Raw genomic sequence first — 20,508 nt, forward strand, 5'->3', positions numbered from 1 at the left:
CCCAGAGGGAGGGGTGGGCACTGGTCCTGTTCACCACCAGCAGGGCCCAAAAATGTCCACCAACGGTCCCTACCCCCCATACATGTATGTGTGCATGCTTACATCATTGCTTCCTCTCCCCTATGCCCCATAATGGTTCACTGGTTTCTTCTCAATGAACACTTACTACACACCAGACCCCTCACATACACAAGCCCATCGAGTCCTCGCAACATCTGTTAGACGGGAAGCCCATGAACCCCATTTCAGAGATGAAGACAAGGAGGCACACAGAGGTCACACCTTCAGGGTCGTGCAGGCACAGGCCCCGCTGTCTGCCGACTGCTCTCTACGACTGCTCGTTCCTCTGTTAGAGTTAACTGCGGCTGCACTGGCTTCTGCTCTCTTCCCAGCTGCGCATCCTCACTTATCCCTGTCCCCTTACCAGCCTCCAGACGGCGGACCGGGCTGGGAGGGGTATCCACCTGCCCGACACTCCCCCAACCCCGCCCCCCGCCGGGTTACCTTCTTGATGAGCTGCTGGTTCTCCTTCTGCAGCTCCCCGCACTTGAGGCTGCTCTCCTCCAGCGCCAGGGACGCATCACGCAGCCCCTGGATGGTGCTCTGGAGGCTCTGGTTCTCCTTCTCCAGCTTCAGGATGCGGCTGGAGGCGCACTCATTCAGCTCGAAAACAAACGACTTCCTGGAGGCTGAAGCACAAAGCCGAGTCAGCCCCAGGCTCCAGCTGCGAGCCAGGCGCATCAGGCACCCCATGCCGTGGTTTGAGGGGCTGGGAAGGGGTCCCAGGGGCCGGCTGGGGGGTCTCCTCCATTTCACAGGGTACTGTCACAGCCAGTGCCTGCAAGTCCCTCAGACAGCGACAGTCCTCGGCTAGCTCAGCTGGGCCCAGAGCTTCAGAGGAAAGCAGGTTGCAGCGAAGACGCCAATGCAAAAGTTAAAGATCATGTCAACTGCTGGGAACCATTTTTTATCAAGCGGCTCACATGACCATACAACTCAAGGATCTTAGAGACTAACAGAGATGGAAAATAGACAATATTTTCTGTTCCAGCTCTGAAAGCAACGCGAGTAGGGTGGCTCAGCAGGAGGGCCACGATAATCGACTAGTGATGTCTGCCAAAGGCTCCGTGGGTACATATGCCCAATACTTGCCATCCCTGGATAAGGTCCCCTGAATGGAGATTTCATTTTGTAATTTCATGATTACATTGGGGGAAAAAAAATGAGAGAGTTTATGTAAATTGCTTTAAAAATTCTAAGTGTAAGAAGGAAATCTAAAAAAGGGGGGATATATGTATATGTATAGCTGGTTTACTGTATTGCACAGCAGAAACTACCATGGCATTGGAAAGCAACTACATGCCAATAAAAATTAAAAACATCTCCCCCTTTGTAAGTATAAAAAAGAAAATTAATGCAAATATTATGAATTTTACTTTCTACTTTTCTAGTATAAGTTTCCTTCCACAAACTGATATACCCATAGTACCAATTTTCTACATATGATTCAGTTGCTTCCTAATCTCTATTTGATTTTTTTCTCTGATCGAGGGGTTTCTTAAGGGTATATTAATTCATTTCCAAATATTTGGTTGTTTTCTAAAAAAAAAAACAAACCTCCAAATGTGATGAAAATATAACCTAAAGCTAGAAAGAGGGAGATTATTTATTCCAGCGGTCCCCAACCTTTTTGGCACCAGGGACTGGTTTCATGGAAGACAATTTGTCCACAGACCAGGGTGGGGGAGGGGACATGGACCAGTACCAGTCTGTGACCCGGGGGCTGGGGACCCCTGAGCTGTTTCCTTTCAAATAGCTCAAATGCATATGGAGAAGGGGGGCAGTGGGCACAAACCCGAGAGTCAAGAACGGGAGTTCTTAGCTCCTTCCTGCCACCAGCGGGTGCATGACTTTAGGAAAGTCACGGGATTTTAGGTGAGTCTTGGGACTTTTCCAGGAGGAGAAAGGAACGTGAATGAAAGCCCTCGAAAGAAAGAGCTGGGGTTGTACTGTCCTCACTTGTCTCAACAGTGTCACATACTAAGCTCTGGGAGCCTGATCTGAAAACAGGGCTACACCCTTACCTGCCTCTTACTCATCACCCCCAGGGGCAAGGATACAGGCAGGACGATGGCGTCCATAGTGAGCACGTCGAACCGGACACAGACGTGTGTGTTCAGATCCTTTGGGCAGATATCCTAAGGTCTAAAAGGCATCCGCCACCCTCTCTGAGTTCTCATCTCCCACCAAGAACAGCAGTTCAAAACCCACCAGCCTGAACGTCCTCAAGACCCCAAGCGACAACAGGCAGCACAGCAGGGGAGGTGGACAAAGGTCCGCAGCCCAGATCCAGCGCTGACACACACAAGCACGTGTGCTCGCCACACATGAAACTATGCTACAAATGAAACAAACTTCAACTGAAACCCCATTAATTCAGAGCCTGTGATCGTTTGGATGGTACCATGGCATTTGTGAAAAATGAACATTTTTCTATTGGGGTAAAACATTGTAACATAAAATTCACCATTTTAAAGTGCACAGCTCTGTAGCATTACATGCACCCCCAGTGATATGCAACCGTCTTTACTATCCCCCTCCACACCTTTTCATCATCCCAGACTGAAACGCTGTACCCGTGGGGAATAATTCCTAAGGGTCTACAAGTTTAACAATACAGCTGACCACAAGCCTCCTCTCCTCTTCCATAAAAGCCAGTGCTTCAGAGACGATCACGATGACACAACAGTTCATTACTGAGTGCTATGCTCATTAGCACCCAAGCAATCAGAGTGATGGGATCTATTTTAGTGAGACTGTGGCTGTAAGAACAGCATCCTTTAGTGTGCCGTGGGCCAGGCATGGCATCGAGCTTCACCGCTCCTGTGAGGCAGCTTCGTTATCCCCACTTTGCAAATAAGGAAATTGAGTCTAAAAGAGGTCACCCAGCTAACAAGTGGAGGAGCCAAGACTTTAAGCCAGGTCTTTCTTGACTCAAGAAGCCACCACACCACACATGAAAAAGTGCATTCAGGCTCTACTTGCATTATGCCCTCATTCAACCTAATGTTCAACAGCTCCTAGCTAAGCACTAGGAGTTGGGAACATCGAGACTAAATCATGCTCACAGATCTGAAAGGGCTCATACCCTATACTGAGTAGTCTGAAGGAGCAAGGCTTTCCAACCCCCATAGGCCACCCTGGTCTCTTACAGAAATACTCTCATTAGGTCTGGGACTGTCCCTGGCAGCCTGCACCACCTCTCTGCTCCACCAGGGGGCAGTGGTCCTCCCCAATGGACCTACTCTCCTCTCAGGGCTAGGAATCAGAGTGATCCCACCCTCAGCCCCCAGCACAGGGTACAGGCCCCAAAGCACAGCTCACTCCTCTCACAGGCTGGTAGTTTAACAAACTGATGTTTGGTTTGGAACTGAGGAGACACCCCTCGAAGAGAAGATGTTTTCCAGCTACGTTCAACAAACTTTCTACTGTTTGGGGGGATGCTTATGGGAATTGAAAAAGGTGACTCCCAGCCCAGCCGAAAGCCCTACCTGGCTCTGCACAGCTCTAAGTAAACAATAACTCGCTCCATCACAGGCACGTGTGCTATTTCTGAACACAGGAACTGGCTTATTGTTTGCTGGGCACCGAAGCTTCCTGCCGCAGTGCTGACCGCTGCCCCACCCACCGTTCCCTGGCCGAGACGCCCCGTCCGTCTCGAGCAGGGACAGCGGTGCAAGCCAGAAGAGGCCTGGGTCCTGGGAGGGGCAGCCACTTAGCAGCGCCCGCCCGGGGAGACAGAGAACAGACTGCATCCGTCTTGCCCAATTATGCAAATAAATGAGAAAATAATGCCCAGGATCCACTCATAGCGGGGATGAGTGACCACTGGGGATGTCTCCTGCCATCCAGGGCTTTCAACCGTCCACAGATAGGCCTCTGATGCCCTCCGGGCGTCAGCGCGCGGTAATCTGCAAGCTCCTGGGACTGTCCATATGGGAACTGGGAAAGCTGGCAACATTTAATTTGTGTTTCATGTCCTGACATCAAGGCTGCCAGACCCCTCCTGCTCTCCTTGGGGAGAAGGGTAATGAAACAGTTCCAAATGGCACTTGAAGGAAATCCTATTTACTCGGGGTGAATGGATGGCCTGACACGGAAGATTAGAGCCCAGGGCTCGGCTCCCTGGATGAGGAAGCGGCCACGGGCTGGGCGGCTCCCGGGCACCGGGCGCCCCCTACCGTCCGACAGGTCTGCATTCTTGGACAGCTGCTCCAGCTCCCAGCCGAGGTGGGCAGACTCATTCATGCTCTGCTTCTGAGCAATCTCCAGGACCATGTTCTCCTCCAGCAGCTCCTCTATTCGCTTCTTATCCGTGTCCCGGTCCTAGTGCAGGAAGAAAGATGGAGTAAGAATGTGGCTGGGGGACCCCTCTGGACAGGCCCTGGCCCCGGTGTATCTACCCCCACCCCATTCCTGAAGGATGGAAGACCTAGGCACCTGCTCGCTTCCCTGAAGTGAGATGAGTCTAGCCGAGGGCCCAGCTGGGAGTTACGGCCACTGAAAGATACACTGACTGGCAACGGAGGGTGATGAGAGTGCCCAGGTCTCTAACTGAATGCTGTCTGAACAAAGTGACGTATAGCCCAGGGCTTTAGAGCAAGTACCCTGGTGACAGGCGGCTTCGTGGCTCTAGGGCACCTAACATGCCTCGAGAAGCCTGGAAAGGAACTCAAGGATCTCAGCTCAGACCTCACCATAAAAGCCAGCAGACTCTTCTTGCAAAAGACACACACATGAGCTCATCCATACATGAGAGGTCCAGCATGGTGGTCTCGTCCTGTCTGTCTGTGGGCACCCAGCGGGGCCCACCCCGGCCGCCAAACTGAGTGAGCTCCTCTCCGCAGTCAGTGCATTACCATTTTGGCAGCGGCACCAAAACCAGTGTTGGAAAAATCAGAGAAGGGCATGGCACAACCCGAAACCACCCCAATCTGTTTAGACAGGTGTGTGTGGCAGCAGCCTGCAGTACCAATTCCAGGTCGTGAAGCTTCGATTTCAGCTGCAGGTTCTCTTTCTCCAGCTCGTGAACTTTATCGCCCCGGGCCCGAGCAGCCGTCAGCTGTTCCTCCAGCATGGCCTTGGTTTCAATTAAAATGATATTATCTTCTCTCAGCTCCTAAGCAGCAAAAACATACATGAGAACCATCAGATAAAGGCACCTGCTTCGTGATGACGGCTCGTCCAGGTCTCTGGACCAAAACAAACAATCCAGAGGAAAGGTTGCTGCCTTGAGAGAGTTCTGTCCCCACTTTTGAGCACCGCCACCTTTTTCATTAGGTCAGGCCACATGGACTTTCTCGACTGAAAGAAAATATCCATGAATTTGACATGTGCACACACTGTTGCTGCTGGTTGGTAACTAAGTTGTGTCCGATTCTTTTTCAACCTCATGGACTGTAGCCTGCCACACTCCTCTGGCCAAGGGATTCTCCAGGCAAGAACACTGGAGTGGGTTGCTGTTTCTGTCTCCAGGGGATCTTCCCAACCCAGGGATCGAACCAGTATGGGATCGAACCCAGATCTTCTGCTTGGCAGGTAGATTCTTTGCCACTGAACCACCAGGGAAGCCCAATATACACACTACCCAGTGTAAAATAGAGAGCTAGTGGGAAGTTGCTATATAGCACAGGGAGCTCGGCTTGGTGTGCTATGATTACCCAGAGAGGTGGGATGTGCAGGTGGGAGGGAGGTCCAAGAGGGAGGGAATGTATGTATACTTAATAGCTGATTCACTTTGTTGTTCAGCAGAAACTAACACAACATTGTAAAGCAATTATACTCCAGTTAAAAAAAAATATATAAATGAAATCAATCTGGGAAGGTAACACTTTCTTTGCTAGCCACGGTGCACAGGCATATGACATCTATAACCTCGCCTGGTTGGACAAGTAAACTCCACTGAGAGCTCCCGGACCTCGCTGAGCCTCCATTTCCATAACAAGGAAGGAGTGGGGTTAAGAGTCTGTCCCAGTTCAAGGGCTAAGTCTAATCCTCTCAGCTCAACATTCATTCCATCGATCAGGACGTTGGGGAAGCTGTTCTTTCGTTCAATCAACAGCTTGTATGTAAGCATTTTATACATATGCTTGGAAAAACAACTGTTCTCAGCCATTTCCTGGAAATGGGGAGTCTTTAAGACAGTGAAGTCACAAACACACGTGAACCCCACAAATAAGTTCAGGGCACATGCTGGGTGTGGAATACTATGGCTGCCCCCTTGCAGAGTAGTCTGTCATGCAGCCTAGCACCACTCAGCATCTCGGGGGAACCAAGAGTCCCCTGAATGCTTTCATCTCACAAACATGCACACAGGGGATGTTTCTCCCGGTGGGCAGTGTTCTAAGGCTGGCCCCACGTGTGGATTCTAACCATTGAGAGCTGGGCTGGGAGCTGTGTTATCCACTGCATGTCCACTCGCCCTGCATGGACGGGCCAGAATCCAAGATTCCCGGTAGAAGGGAAACTGCAAGCCTTCCGGTCAGCGGACATGGTTCTGATCAAAGCCTGACAGCCATAAAAGGTATAATCATCAAAACTCTAAATTCCCCTGGGCACCCTCTCTGCTGGAGATGACATCCACCGTGTGGTCGGCCCTGCACCAGGGGCTCCCTGCCCCCGCCCCACTCAGTGTTCACCACAGTCTGGAGGGGGAGGAGAAAGAGGCCAATTTGGGTAAATTAAGGAATAAATTCCAAATCACAAAGCCAGCAAAGGGTGAAACTAGGATTCGAACATGGGCCAGAGATCTCAGACTGCCTGCAACCCATCCTCCAGGGGCTCATGTGGGTAAGAGGCTCAGACTACCAAAAACAGTGAGGCACAGGAAAAGAGGTATTTCAAACAGGAAGAAGACCTGGTCCTCTTCTCTGACCACCGCCTCCACTGTTCACACCTGTATTCCAATAGGTCCACCCACTCGCACTCCCAGCCCTGAGTTCCAAAACACAGGCCATCCCTTCATCCTCACAACAAACTCCTATTCCACCTGCAAAGCCCAGCCTGAGCTGCCCCTTCTGAGAAGTGCTTGCAGATTCCCACTGTCCCACTGGTTGAGTCAGCTGCCTGAGCTCCCAGAGCGCCGTGGGTACACTGTGCGACAACGGTGTGCTGGCCTGTCGTCCTCCTCCTCCAGACTGCGAACTCCTCAGGGCAGGCCTATTCCACTTCTGCTCTTGTGGGCCTTACAGGAGTATTCAGTAAACACCTGTCAGCTGAATCACGTCATGAGGGGGGATCACAGGTAGCATTCAAGATGGCCTTGATTTCTGACTGGCAGGGATAAACAAGGGCGACCGGGGAGCAGAATACAATACAGGATAACTTCTAACTACTACTCAAAAGTGTCTCAATTTCCTGGTGGTAACCACTCACCGTACATTAGACGACAGAAATAAGTAGCCTTGCATACATCCTCAGAAGTGAGAAGCCTGCAAGAAGCTAAGCCCACGCTCTCACACAGCCCAGGGCTGGGCCCCCAGGCAGATGTCGGCCTTCCCACCTCTGGGGCAGCAGTCAAGGCCAGCCCGCTCCTGAGGACAGGACCCCAAGCGAAGCAGGTGGCCTGACCCAGCCCGGCACACAGCTGAGGGACCGCATTTAGGAAGTCACAGTCCGGGCCTGGCGGTAAGGCCTCATGTGGCTCGAGAGCTGCCCCTGCCCATCTGTGAGGTGACTGGCAACGTGGGCTGATGGCTCAGGTCCCAGGGCTGCCACGTGTGCTGCCAGCCGTGGGGCCTGGAGCAGACACCTTTCTCTCACCGTGGATCCCACCTTCCTCTGCTGGACATGAGACAGGGCTGAGGTGGGGGTCGGCTAGGATAAGGCATGCAAAATGGTCTGTGCATGGCGTCTGGGGCCCAGTAAGCAGGCCGGCTGCTGATTACCATCTCTTTATGCCCCCATGAGACGCTGTTCAGGCTGGCACTCACTGAACATCACGCAGCATCAAGCTAACAGTTGTTTCAGAGATGCCTTATGTCCCCCCTCCCAAAAAGCACCAAAATTCAGAAGGAGGGGTAAAAATCAAAGCAACCACCAGCTCCTGGCCCACTGCCCTCAGGACCACCCAATGGATCCCTAAGCACCCAACAGATCCCTAAGGTGTTCAGAGCAATGGAAAGCCAGCCCTGAGGGGCCCTCAGGGGAGGGAGCCCTAGGTTACCCTACTTGGGGCAAGCAGCGGCCTCCCACTCAGGAAGGACCACCCCTCGATAATCTCTGCTCACCCATCCCATTCCACTGGAGGCCCTGAGGCTTCACCGAGGACCTGCCTGCTTTTAAACTGCGCCCGAGTCAGGAGCATGGTGGGCTGAATCATAAAGCAAGTATCGGGTCTGTCCTGCGCTAACTTGTCCGTGCACCAAACTTTAAGACAACTCCCAGAAGTCATTAGGAAACAGAGTCCCAGTGGGAACAGAGGGTCTGTCCTCGTAATGTGTTCTTAGTTCCCTACATGGGGTCAAGACTTGCTCAACACCCAGCAAGCTGATGTGGCAGCTGTTCTAGCTGTGCACTGTGTCTCTGCCTCTCAAGCTACTGTTCATTTCAGAGTCAGCCCAGACCAGGAAGCTACACATCCCAGAGAGGAGCGGAGACAGGCTTGCCTGGTTTTCACCCTGCTCAGACACACATGACATTATGCATCTGTCTTTGCTGTTGGGGATTTCAGACAATGAAACGTGGGACAACAGGAATCTCCCAGGCAGTCTTTCTGCCTTTGTCCTCCTCCCACGTGGTCCTCTGGACAGCAACCCCTGTGCCCTGACGGCAGTGACATGCCACCACCCTCTGCAAAAGCACTCAAGGGTTGCCCTCTGCGACCCCACACGCCCCACTGCACCTAGGGTGTGCTCCCCTCCTTGCTGTTTTAATACTGACATAAATAGACTAGGACCCACATAAAAGCCAACAGAAGCTGAAAAACAAAACATGGAAATTTGTGTTCCATATTGTTGTTTAGTTGCTCAGTCCGGGTCCGACTCGTTGCGACCCCATGGACTGCAGCCCACCAGGCTCCGCTGTCCATGGGATTCTCCAGGCAAGAATACTAGAGTGGGTTGCCACTCCCTTCTCCAGGGGATCCTCCCAACCCAGGTCTCCTGCCCTGCAGGCAGATTCTTTATTATCTGAGGCATCACAGACCCACATAAAAGCAGACAGAAGTTGAAAAGCAAAACATGGAAATTTGTGTTCCATATTATTTTAACCAAAATTGACCTTGCCCTCGCCCTGCGCTCCAGTTCTTTATGTTTCCGCCCATGTGGCACTAACACATTTTCTCTTCCGCGATGTCAAGCCTTTTCTCAGTAGTGAGACTAGACAGACGCCAGGGGAGGGCACTTGGCTGCCTGTTGCTGCCCCTGTCCCAGAGAAGCGTCCCCCTCGCATGGCGGCTGTCCACAGACGTAAGCTGGCTGGAGAGCATGACCTCGCGCCTCTCTGCCCTGCTGCCTGTCACACCTAATGCTGCCTTGTTCCAGAGGAGACAAAAACTCACGCTTCTCCATCCTTCTCCCCAGACCACAAGTCTGTTCCTTACTGAGCAATGGTTTTTTACTTGCCTTGCACAGTGATTTCCAAGCTCTCTGAGTGTGCCAGGCCCTGGGCACACAGTCAGGTAAGAGCCAGGCCCTGTCCTTAGGGCTCGTGGTCCACGTGAAGCATCTGGCCACGCACGGCAAGACGGCAGGTCTGCAGACGGCTCGCAAGGCCACTGCATCGACTCCAATCAAAGGAGGCGTGCACAGGTGCTCTTCTTCTCCATTCTTGAGATGCCAACATTATGGGCATCCAAGAAGAGCATGGCTCATCCTCTCTCTAGCAGCCTGGACTCCCCGGCCCAAGCCCTCTGCAGACTCACATGTGTCACTGCCTGCCCTCCAAAGAAGCATCCTACACAGACAGACACTACAGGACTTTTTCTTGTGACAACAAACGCCTGCAAAATTTGAGGCATCGCTAACCTCATGGTAAACTTTACTATGAAAATTATCATTATTATGATAATAATGAATAACAATAAAACTCACCATTATGAAAATACTGGGGCTTCCCTGGTGGCTCAGTGGTAAAGAATCTGCAGGCTAGTGCAGGAAACATGGATTCAACCCCTGATCTGGGAAGATCCCACAGGCCGTGGAGCAGCTAAGCTCATGTGCCTCAGCCTCTGAGCCTGTGCTGTAGAGCCTGGGAGTCCCAGCGATCGAGACCACGCATGGAGACCACTGAAGCCCGAGTGCCCCAGAGCCCATGCTCCGCCACAAGAGAAACCACTGCAACGAGAAGCCCCCACACGGCAACTAATGAGTCGACCCCGTGCAGCAATGAAGACCCAGCACAGACGTAAATAAATAATAAAGAAAAATGGAAATCAGCGCTGTCACCACACAGAGGCATAGCATTTGAGAATACGGAAAAGGGGTTCCCATGTGAAACCATCCCCCTCAAAAGGCAGGAAGCACCCTGAACGTAGGGAGCGAGTCTGATCTGTGCCCGGATCCCTTGCTCCTGGTGCAGGGCTTGGCCCCCTGCAGGCGCCGAGCCCGTGTCTGCCCAACTAAGAGAGGTTGCTCGGACAAGGCCAGGAATGAACACGGAGACTAAAGACAGGACACCGAAACCCATCCCCTCCGAGGCTGGTTGTGGGGGTGAGCTGTGGGAACTGCGCTCCATCCATGATTCCACTTGGGGGCTGTGTGAGGACTCCCGGTGCAGGTGGGGCTGGAGGGGCTGCTGCGGCAGCAGGCTGAGGAAACTCACACAGGACTGTCCCCGGCTCTCCTGAGGGCGGCTCGTTCGGCCAGCTGTGGGAGCCCTGCGATGCATCCTGGAACCTGTCTGTGCTGGAAGTCACGCCTTTCAAACTCAGCAAGGCTGGTGGACCATCTCAGGACAAAGCCCAGAGCCGGTCTCCCACCCCCATCATCACTGGGGCCAGGGCTGCCTTCCCGGAGCACCCGGTGCCTGCCCCGTGTCAGTGACAGTCCTCAGGGAACAGACACTCCCTGAGTAGGTCTGAGGAGCAAATGGGCCCTGGACTACAGGCTTCTCCATCCCACTTCCATGCGCCCCAGGGACCCCAGGGCCTGTCTCCGTGGTAGAGCAGGTTGGGGAAAACAGCCATTCCCACGCATGCTGGCCAGCAGCTCAGCAGGAGGCCGTGGGCAGGGAGAGGGCAACACTGTCCCGAGACCTATGTTCAGTCTCTCAGAAGCCTCCCGGGCGGCAAGAAGAGACTTGAGGACCTTTCTGTACGCGCTGACATTCAGATCTCACTCTGCTAGTTAAAGTGTTAGTCGCTCAGTCGTGTCTGACACTTTGCAACCCCAAGGGCTGTGGCCTGCCAGGCTCCTCTGTCCATGGAATTCTCCAGACAAGAATACTGGAGTGGGTTGCCATTCCCTTCTCCAGGGGATATTCCTGACCCAGGGATCAAACTCAGGTCTCCGCATTGCAGGCACATTCTTTACTGCCTGAGCCATCAGGGAAGCCTCTGCTAATTAAAATCACCTCTAAACTCCAAGATTTAACATGGGGGAAAAACCCCTCAATTCTCAGAAAAGAGGGTTCTGGAAGCTGCTGCTGATGGAAGGCAGAAGGGTGAAGGGTGGGAGGTCAAAGCATCAGTGACCCCACCTGGATCCTGGTCTCTGTTCCCCCTTCAGTCCTGACACCCTCCCTTGCAGCTCCCCACAGCCTGGGTATCAAAGGAGGGCCCACCATGGAGGGCTTACTGTGGCATTTGCTCAAACACCAGGCATTTCACCTCTTTCATCTTAGAAGCCTCATGAAGTAGCGCCACTATCTCTACTTTATAGATGAGAAAGGGGTTGGTCTTGGCAAGGTTCAGCCATAGAAACATGCAAGAAGTCTTAAAAATAGAAGACAGGTAAACCTAAGCCCATCACTGTGACATGACGTGAGAGAAAGAAAGAAATCAGGACTCTTTTGTTACAAATCACATTCCTTCCTCGCACCCATCTGACACCTCGAGATGGAGGAGAAGCAGAGCGGGAGGCCCCTGGGGAGGAACAGGCAGGTGAGGGGCAGGGATGGTGCCAGCTGCCAAAACCTGCTGGCTCCTCATCCCCAAACCACCAGGACAGAGAATCGGCAGGTCCTTCTCAGGACCGGTCCAGCGAGCCCACCAGAGGCTGGGCGCCTACCTCCATGCGGGCCTTGTAGAAGTCCACGTCATGCAGCTTCTCCCGGCAGCGCACCAGCTCCATCTCCAGCCTCTCCACGCGGTTCGCCTTCTCCCTCAGCGAGTCCAGCTCATCCCGGTAGGCGCGAGCGGACCGCGCGTCTGCCGCCAGCTGGATGTTCTGGGAGACAGGCAAAGACAGGGGAGCCTGGTGTGGGGGCGCCCCTCTGGGGAGGGAAGACACAGCCATGGCTCTGAAGTGCGGCGTCTCCAGGACATCCCGGTGGCCAAGGGGCTCTCGGTGCAGGCCACTGCATGGGGGCCTCACCCACTGCGGTAAGAAACGGTCACCCCCACGGCCATTCTCAGGACTACCGGCTCTCAGCAGTGTCACTTTGAGTGGGAAGGAAACAGCAGCCTTTGCTGGGAGCTCCCAATGCTGTATTCCTGAGCCCCTGGGCCACAGTTACTGGGGCGTCTCAGCCACCCTGCCCTCTCGGCATGCATGTGCACGTACACACACACACACACACACACACACACACACACAGATACACCCAGCTACCAGGACATTCCAGTCACCCTGCCCTCTCGGTACGCACATACACACACACACACACAGATACACACAGTTACCGGGGCATCCCAGTCACCCCCTCTTGGCATGCGTGTACACAGATACACACAAGCACAGGTATACACAGTCACTGGGGTGTCCCAGCCACCCTGCCCTCTTGGCACGCACACACACCTTCTCGCTCACCTCCTGCTTGACCTTCTGCAGCTCTAGCACCAGCTGATCCACCTCATGCCTGGTGTCCACCAGCTGCTCTGTCTTCTCCTCCCTGGGGGGTGATCAGAGCAATCGGAAGACAGTGAGGGGGCCTGCCGGGCACGCAGCGGAGCAGCCCACCACCCCGCAAGACCCCAGCGGAAGAAGGAAAGGGAACTGGGTTTCTGGCAGGGGGGAGGGGTGAAACTGGCATGTGATGTTTGCAAAAATGTTCCTGATTTCCGTTCTTTTCCATTTTTAAGTTTACAATGCCCACCACCCTCAAACTACCTCCATTGGGCACCCAGTGGGCTTCCCTCGGAGGGTACAGGAAGTTAAGGAGACACTGGGCACAGTGGCACCACCTCACTGCCAAACAGGTAGCAGCGCCCACTGGTGAGAGGCAGGCAGCCCCCGAGACGATGGGCAAAGTGGCATTCTCCCGCTGCAGGAAAGGGGAACAGCCTCACCAGATGGGGCAAGCCACATCCCCTCTCCAGCCCCAAACCGTACCAGTGTGTGGTCACCTGAGTCCAGATTGGGCCTGGGTGTGGACTGGCGGGAGCCCTAACCTCTTGGGAGAACCCCTCCTCGTGCCGGCCCCAAGAGGCTAGCTGAGGGTGCTCAGCATGGAGTCAGAGCCCTCCTGCTCCCCGCACCACACAAGCTGATGGAAACGTGTGTCCACAGCCCACGGCACAAGAGCAGAACCAAGAGCCCAGCCGACCGGAGGACGCACAGCTCCTGCCTGACGCGGCGCAGCCTGGCCTTGGTGTCTGCCAGCTCCACAGCCAGATGCTGCTTGTCCTCGCTGGAAAGGCTGCTGGTGGGGCTGGGGGTGGACTCAGCGCTGGAGGACTTGAGGGGGCTGGGGGGGTGCTGCGCCTGGAGGTAGTCCCGCTCCTGGGTGAGGTCCACGATCAGCTGCAGAAAGGGGGGTGGGCAGGAGAGGGAAGGGAGAGCTTACACCCGAACTCAGTGCACAACAGTGAGCAGACAAGAGGAGCTGGCTGAGAACCAGAAACCACGAGGAAGCAGGCGGCATCGGATGTAAGTTTTTGAAAAAAGATGAAATGTCAAGTGGGACAGAAACCAGGAGGGACCCGGAGCTCTGCGCTTTGATGAACTTCCCCCTGCGCACGGGGGTCTCAGAGGTGGCCGTTCATTCACTGCAGGGCAAGCGCCGCCCCGCTTATCCCCACCAAAAACCAGACAGAGGGAACCAGGGGGATCTCAGGTTGGAGACAAAGCGTCAGGATGAGGCGCTGTCCCTCCTGGACCCGCCAGGCTGCCTGCAGACGCACCTCCGTGCACTCGTCCCGCTCATCGATGAGCCGCCGCAGGTGAAAGACCATGTTCCGAGACAGGGCCTCCAGCTCCTCCGGGGCCACGTCCGGGAGCTCCAGCCACTGCAGGTCGAACACGTTCTCCTGATTGTGGGTCACCTGCGGGCACAGGTCAGGCGCTGCAGGGGCGGGAAGGGCATAGCCGGGGGTCCCGGGAGCAACCCCTCCCCATGACCGGGGGGCAGGGCCCCCGCTGACTGGTCCTCCGGACAGATTTCTTATGGCTGGCAGGGGGCACCTCCAGTCTGTGCAGACGCCCCTTAGCCAAGCTCCACTAGTGAGTCGGGCCTGCTCTCAACACCGGCTCCTAGAGGACACAGATTTTTATTTTTTTTTATTTTTTAAATAAAAGAGAGCACACCTTACAACTCAGAAGAACTTCCCTAACAAACCATCCTCAGATATTCTTACAGTAGCGTCAATTTACAACACAAACAAGGTAAGTCCTAGGGATGCCAAGGGTAAAGAGAGGAACGGTGTGTTATTTCTTACAATCTAACGCAAGTACAGCATATGTTAAAAATCTTAATGCTGAAATGTTGGGTATGCAACAATCTTACATTGCTTTTGGGGAAATATTTCCTAATTTAAAGCAATTTGTTGGCGGGGGTGGGGGGTAACCTCCCTGTCAGTCCAGTGGTTAAGACTCTGTGCTTCCACTGCAGGGGGCACAGGTTCAAGCCCTGGTCAGGGAACTAAGATCCCACATGCTGCATGGGGCAGTCACAAAAAACAAAACAATTTTCAGGTAAGCTTGTGTCTCGCCCCCACAGGCCGCATAAGATTGGTGGTTTTTCTCTTTCTGTCAGGTTTGAGTGGAAACCCACAGCCAGGCCTACAATGGGCAGCCTCTTCAACCTTCAACTACTCTGCCGACCTGACCTTCTCAACCTGACACCCCCAAACCTGGCAAAGGAGGTAGAAGATCTATTTTGAGTCCCCACCCTCTCCATTTGGAAAGATAAGTATTAGCACACTCAAGCCTCAAAGGGGGAGAAAACAAAAAGAAACCAGGGGTTATGCACTCAGACAGGCACACCAAGTATTTAAATTTTTCAGCAGCAAAGAGGGAGAAGGAATGGTTCCAACACAAATAACAACAAAAAACAAAGACAGAGCCCTTCAGTTTCTCAAAAGACACCTGCTTTCTTACCCCTCCCCACCTTACAAGGAAAATTCGGGGATTTCCCTGGTGGTCCAGTGGCTAAGACTCTGAGCTCCCAAGGCAGGGGGCCTGGGTTCCATCCCTGCTCAGGGAACTAGATCCCATATGCTGCCATCAAGAGTTTGGATGCCACGACGAAGACACAGCACAGCCAAATAAATTAATTTTTAAAAATTGGGGATTCAGTGAATCTCAGAGAATGAGGAAGAATCTTACCCCATAGTACAGTGCATCCTAAAGTATGAACTGGGATTGAGATGCTGGGTTCCAGGCCTGCTCCATACCAGGGCTATGGAAAGGCCTCTATAAAGGGGGTTCAGGGGTATAACCACAGCCGCACACCAGTAACCCCAGGAGCTTGTAATGAGAGGCTTATGTCTCTCCTCCCCATTCTGACACAGTGGGTTTCCCGTGAGGCCCGGGCACCTGAATGTTTAAGAAGCACCCAACTAATTCCAAAACCCAGTCCCCAGGCGAGCCACCGACTTTGATAATCATGCAGGACTTCTTTCTGGGCGCATACCTTTTTATCTTTTAATATCCTGCTGGTGGAACAGGGGAGACAGTGAGCAGCAAAGTTCTAGCTAGTCTCCAGGACCTAGTCCCCAGATATATTTTCAAAACACAGAGACACACAAGGAAAATCAAAAGGCAGAATGGTTCTATGGCTAGCAGGTCACTGACACGAATGGCTGAGAATATTTCCTAGAACACTTGACTGGCTCTGCTGGACGTCCTTCCCACAACAAGCCGCATCCGTCTCTTGCATTCAAATCCTGACTCGGAGCTTGCCACTCACAGTGCCCCGGCGGGCTGTGGAAGCCCGGCAGCTGCACCCCGTGAGGGGAGCTGGTGAGGGGAGCTCCGTGTTCAGCTGCCTCTGCCAGTCACGCACCTGCTCCTACGTGCTTCTGCTCATGTCTTTTTCATGCATTTATCTCAGCTGTCCAATTAGACGGAAGGCTGAACTGTACCTCCTAAGATAATTAAAACACATAAGGCTTCTTTTGCAGGAGGGTGGGGTGGAGGTCAGGGCAGTAAGTTTCAGGTGGGGGCTCAGTTTCCAGGGAAACCGTCCCCCCTCAGTTGACACCACCTCTGCCAAGGTCAACGGCACAGGGGGTGCCCTCAGTGCAGAGCCCCCCACTCCCAACCCCACCCAAGGGGGTTGGGTGTCCAGAGACAGACCTTCTGGGACTCGCTGGTTTTCAACTTCCCAAGGGGTGGTGGTTGTTTCTCTGCCATGTCACTGACAGGAGCAGCGACTCTCTCTCTTCATAAAGATCAGCCATTCGAAACGGGGTGACATTTGCCAGAATACATTTTCAGGGACTGTAAATCAAATTCTGAGCCTAAACTGCTTGACAGCTCTTAAAAATAGTCTGAGTCCATATTAGGCAAGAAGAAGAGGCAAAAGACGACTTGATTGAAGTTTAAAAAAAAATTTTTTTTTCTTTTTTTTGTTTCAAACCCCCATTTTAGCTTACTGACAGCTACCTTTCCAAACAGGATCCATTTGTCGATGGTGTCTGAAACCTTAAATTAGCAAAATCATTCATGGGTGATGTGTTCTTTAGCCTTTTCAGGGGGAGAGAACCTGCCTCCTGGGTGACCCAGGAACAACGGTCCACAGCTAAGCACCTCCCCAGAGCCCCCCACTTACCTCCTGTATATGAGCCACGATCCCCGCCTGGGTCTCAATGTCTAGCTGTTTGATCCTTTCAATAAATTCCTCTTTCCTCTCACACTGCGGAGGGTTACAAGTGTTAATGAAAGCATTTAACGATGAGGGCCACCTGAGGCCACCAGAGTCACAGAAATACAGTTTCAAAAGGAGCCCCACCCCTGACTTTTTCTTTTATAACCAAGAATGCTCTGCACCCCCCACCAGCCGTCACATTGATGTTTCTCTGTAAGTGGCTCAAACTATCTGTATCACAATCACCTGTGCGGGGGCGGGGGGTGGGGGCGGGGGGAGTGGTTGCTGTCTTTAAAAACACCAGTGGGTGGGACACAGACAAACTTTCCAGGGGATTCTTAAACAAGTAAAGACCAAGAGCAGCTGGTTTAGGCCAGTGGGGGATTGGGGAGGCAAGCTTCATCTGTAAAGGGCCAGATGGTAAAAATCTTAGTCTGGAGAGGCCGTCATCTAAGCTCATGCCATAGGAAGAAAGCAGCCACAGGTCCTATGTAAAGGAATCAGCATGGCTGTGTCCCCATGAAACTGTTTACAAAAACAGGTGGCAAGTCATATTTGGCCCACAGACTGTCTGCTGATCCTTGCTCTAGATGTTCCTACACTGGGGACAATTTGCTAAGGACACCTGGCCCCGGGGATCCCCACCTGACCTCTTGCCCAAGATGCCCGGGGCTAAAAATGGTTGCTACCCAAGATGCCGTCACGTCTCTCACAGGAACCCTTTGACCTTCTGTCCCGCTGGGCTGAAAGTAGCTTCCCCCCCACATCACCGAAGCGGGGGCGTCATCCCCGCAAAGCAAACACAAGAGCAGCCCTCTCCACCCACCTGCCGAGCCTTACCTGGACAGCACAGCCGAGCACCAGCAGCAGCACCTTCTTAATCTCTTCCATGCTCTTCCCTAGATCAAAAGAGCAACACAGTTAACTAAGCTCAACTGTCTGAAAAATTTCACCAGTGATAATACACACACCTGCTGCAGCAGGGGGGTGAAAATCAGATATGCTAAAAACGAAGCTCTCTGCCCAGTGATGTCCATTTAGGGTGTACACACTTCATCTGTTTTCTGCATATGGGTTTGTTTATTTCTTAAACCAAATAAGAATTCTCGTCCCTCACTACTTGGGGCCCTTTTCCATTCAGATGTATCATAAACTCTTTCCACGATGACCAGTGAATATGAGCATCCCTTTCTAGTGTGTGTGGTCAGCCAAGTACAGTGGAAGAGAACTATCCCCCCACAGGGAATACTCAGTCGACCCTGAAATAAAACTGGACTTAACCCTTCCCTTCCACCACACAAAATTTCCAACACACGAGGGAGAAGAGTAAAGTGAACCCTCCGCTCATCACCCACTTCACACAATCAACATTTTAAACGTCTATTCCATCCCCCGACCCCTGCCTTTGTTCTCAATGTCTGGCTGGAGCACTCCGCAAAGCAAGTCCCAGACACCACACGCAGCATTTTTGATGGTCTCCTACTTACTTTGTACAAAAGCCACAAATGAATTCAACTACCCCCTTTCCAGAGATCTGATTTTTTGATATTTTAATCTAAATGATGCTACAAAGAACATCTTCTGGCTAATTCTTTCATCCGTACTTCCCTCTTTAGGATAAACTCGCCTTTCAAGGTTTTCCCACTTTCAAAGAGCCCTGCAGAAAGGCTCTGCCATTTTACTCCCTCACAACTAATATACGATAAGCCCCACGTCCCCACACCCAGACCAAGACAGCTTTACCGCTCTTCCTCAGCTTTGCCAATCAGGCCCCCCAAAATCACATTTCATCATTTTACATCATGTCTTTTTCACTATGCTTGAGGCTGTCGACTTGAAAAATAGCCGCAACCTAAAAGCTGAAGAGTTATATTTTATTTGGTGGGAATTTTTAGGACTTCAAGCCTGAGGGACAGCATCTCAAGCAGCCCTGAGAGAACTGCTCCGAGGAAGAGAGGGCAGGAGTCAGATCATATAGAAGTCTGCAACAAAGGGCCGGTAGTCTGAACATCGAAAGTATTTTTGTGAATTAAAAAAAATCAGATATCTCAAGGGATTTAGTGTTTTTCAATGTATGGGAAGATGCAAGTGTCTGGGCTCACTGCAATCATTTTTTTCATACGCATGAAATGAAAGCTATCTGGGGCCAGTCTCCTGTGTTTTTAGCATCCCGAGTTCCTCAGTGCTCACTGTAGGAAGGGGCTGCAGTCTGAATGCAGCCAGACGGAGCGGAGCAGGTATCCTTCTCCTTCCTAGCTGCCCTGGAGGGCTGGAATCGCTGACGACTGTGACATCCTTGTTTACCGATAAGACAGAAAAGATTCCATTTTTCAAGGCCAAGTGGGCCTTCATCTGTCGTTTCAGTGGCTTAAACAGAGTGAGGATATAGACGCTCCAGACTTGATTTGTTCACCAGGAGGCCCTGTGATCCCAGCAAGCCGTACTCTGCTTCCCAGGCTCAGTGTCCACATCTGTGAAAGGAAGGTAGCCAGCCTGGGTGACTTATGGGGTGGTTTTCAAGTGGAAAATTCTACAGTTTTCTGCCTTTCCTATTATATACTCTATTCTATTGATGTTTCGTGGAGAAGGAAATGGCAACCCACTCTAGTATTCTTGCCTGAAGAATCCCATGTACAGAGGAGCCTGGCGGGCTACAGTCCATGGGGTCGCAAGAGTTGGACGCAACTTAGCGACTAAACCACTACCACCACTGATATTTAAGGGAGACGTGACATGCCAGAAAAAAAGCATCATTTTCCTGAAAGACTTGCCAACACCCAGTTACACTGGGCTAAAATGGTCCAAAGCATCATCAATAACCCCGGGATGAAGAAAACCAAACTCGTGTCCAAGAACCAGTGCTGGGGTTCATTTCGGGTCCTTGGGTGCAAAGTATATTACAGAGTAACCTGTGACCTCATCCTAATGCCTCTCAACTGAGACACAGCTCAAAACAGCTTTTCCTGAGATGACAGCATGATGGTCAAGTCTCACAACCAGGGGCTGGGCATCTGCCTTCCTACCTCCCCAGCTGGAGGCGGGCAGGATGGGCTGGAGCATGGGGTTCCCGCAGAGCACTCAGATCCCACACTCCTTTTTCAAAAAACTTCTTTATTTATTCTGGCTGTGCTGGGTCTTCGTTGCTGTGCGCAAGCTTTCTCTAGTTGCGGCAAGGGGGGCTACTCTCTAGCTGAAGTGCTCAGGCTTCTCACTGTGATGGTGTCCCTTATTGCAGAACACAGGTCTAAGGTGCACAGGCTCGGGCCCTGAGCACAGGCTCAGCAGTTGTGGTGCATGGGCTTCAATGCTCTGAGGCATGTG

At 52.5% G+C, this 20,508-nt stretch overlaps 1 protein-coding gene across 8 annotated transcripts in view; it reads right to left on the reverse strand.

Annotated features, from left to right (window-relative positions):
* Positions 1-20,508, reverse strand: part of CCDC88C (coiled-coil domain containing 88C) — a 143,566-nt gene that overhangs the window by 44,973 nt on the left and 78,085 nt on the right. For 6 of the 8 annotated variants that reach the window (XM_055556494.1, XM_055556492.1, XM_055556495.1 and 3 more), the window contains exons 5-13: positions 18,028-18,086; positions 17,152-17,235; positions 14,282-14,422; positions 13,717-13,901; positions 12,957-13,050; positions 12,228-12,386; positions 5,033-5,179; positions 4,242-4,386; positions 505-689 (exon numbers count right to left, since the gene is read on the reverse strand). In XM_055556494.1, coding sequence (XP_055412469.1) covers positions 505-689; positions 4,242-4,386; positions 5,033-5,179; positions 12,228-12,386; positions 12,957-13,050; positions 13,717-13,901; positions 14,282-14,422; positions 17,152-17,235; positions 18,028-18,086 — 1,199 coding nt within the window. Of the gene's footprint in view, positions 1-504; positions 690-4,241; positions 4,387-5,032; positions 5,180-12,227; positions 12,387-12,956; positions 13,051-13,716; positions 13,902-14,281; positions 14,423-16,011; positions 17,132-17,151; positions 17,236-18,027; positions 18,087-20,508 lie in introns of those variants that run through there. The other 2 variants (XM_055556493.1, XM_055556496.1) reach the window with 2 other exon arrangements.

Source organism: Bubalus kerabau, chromosome 19 (assembly GCF_029407905.1).
Source record: "Bubalus kerabau isolate K-KA32 ecotype Philippines breed swamp buffalo chromosome 19, PCC_UOA_SB_1v2, whole genome shotgun sequence".
NCBI lineage: Eukaryota > Metazoa > Chordata > Mammalia > Artiodactyla > Bovidae > Bubalus > Bubalus kerabau.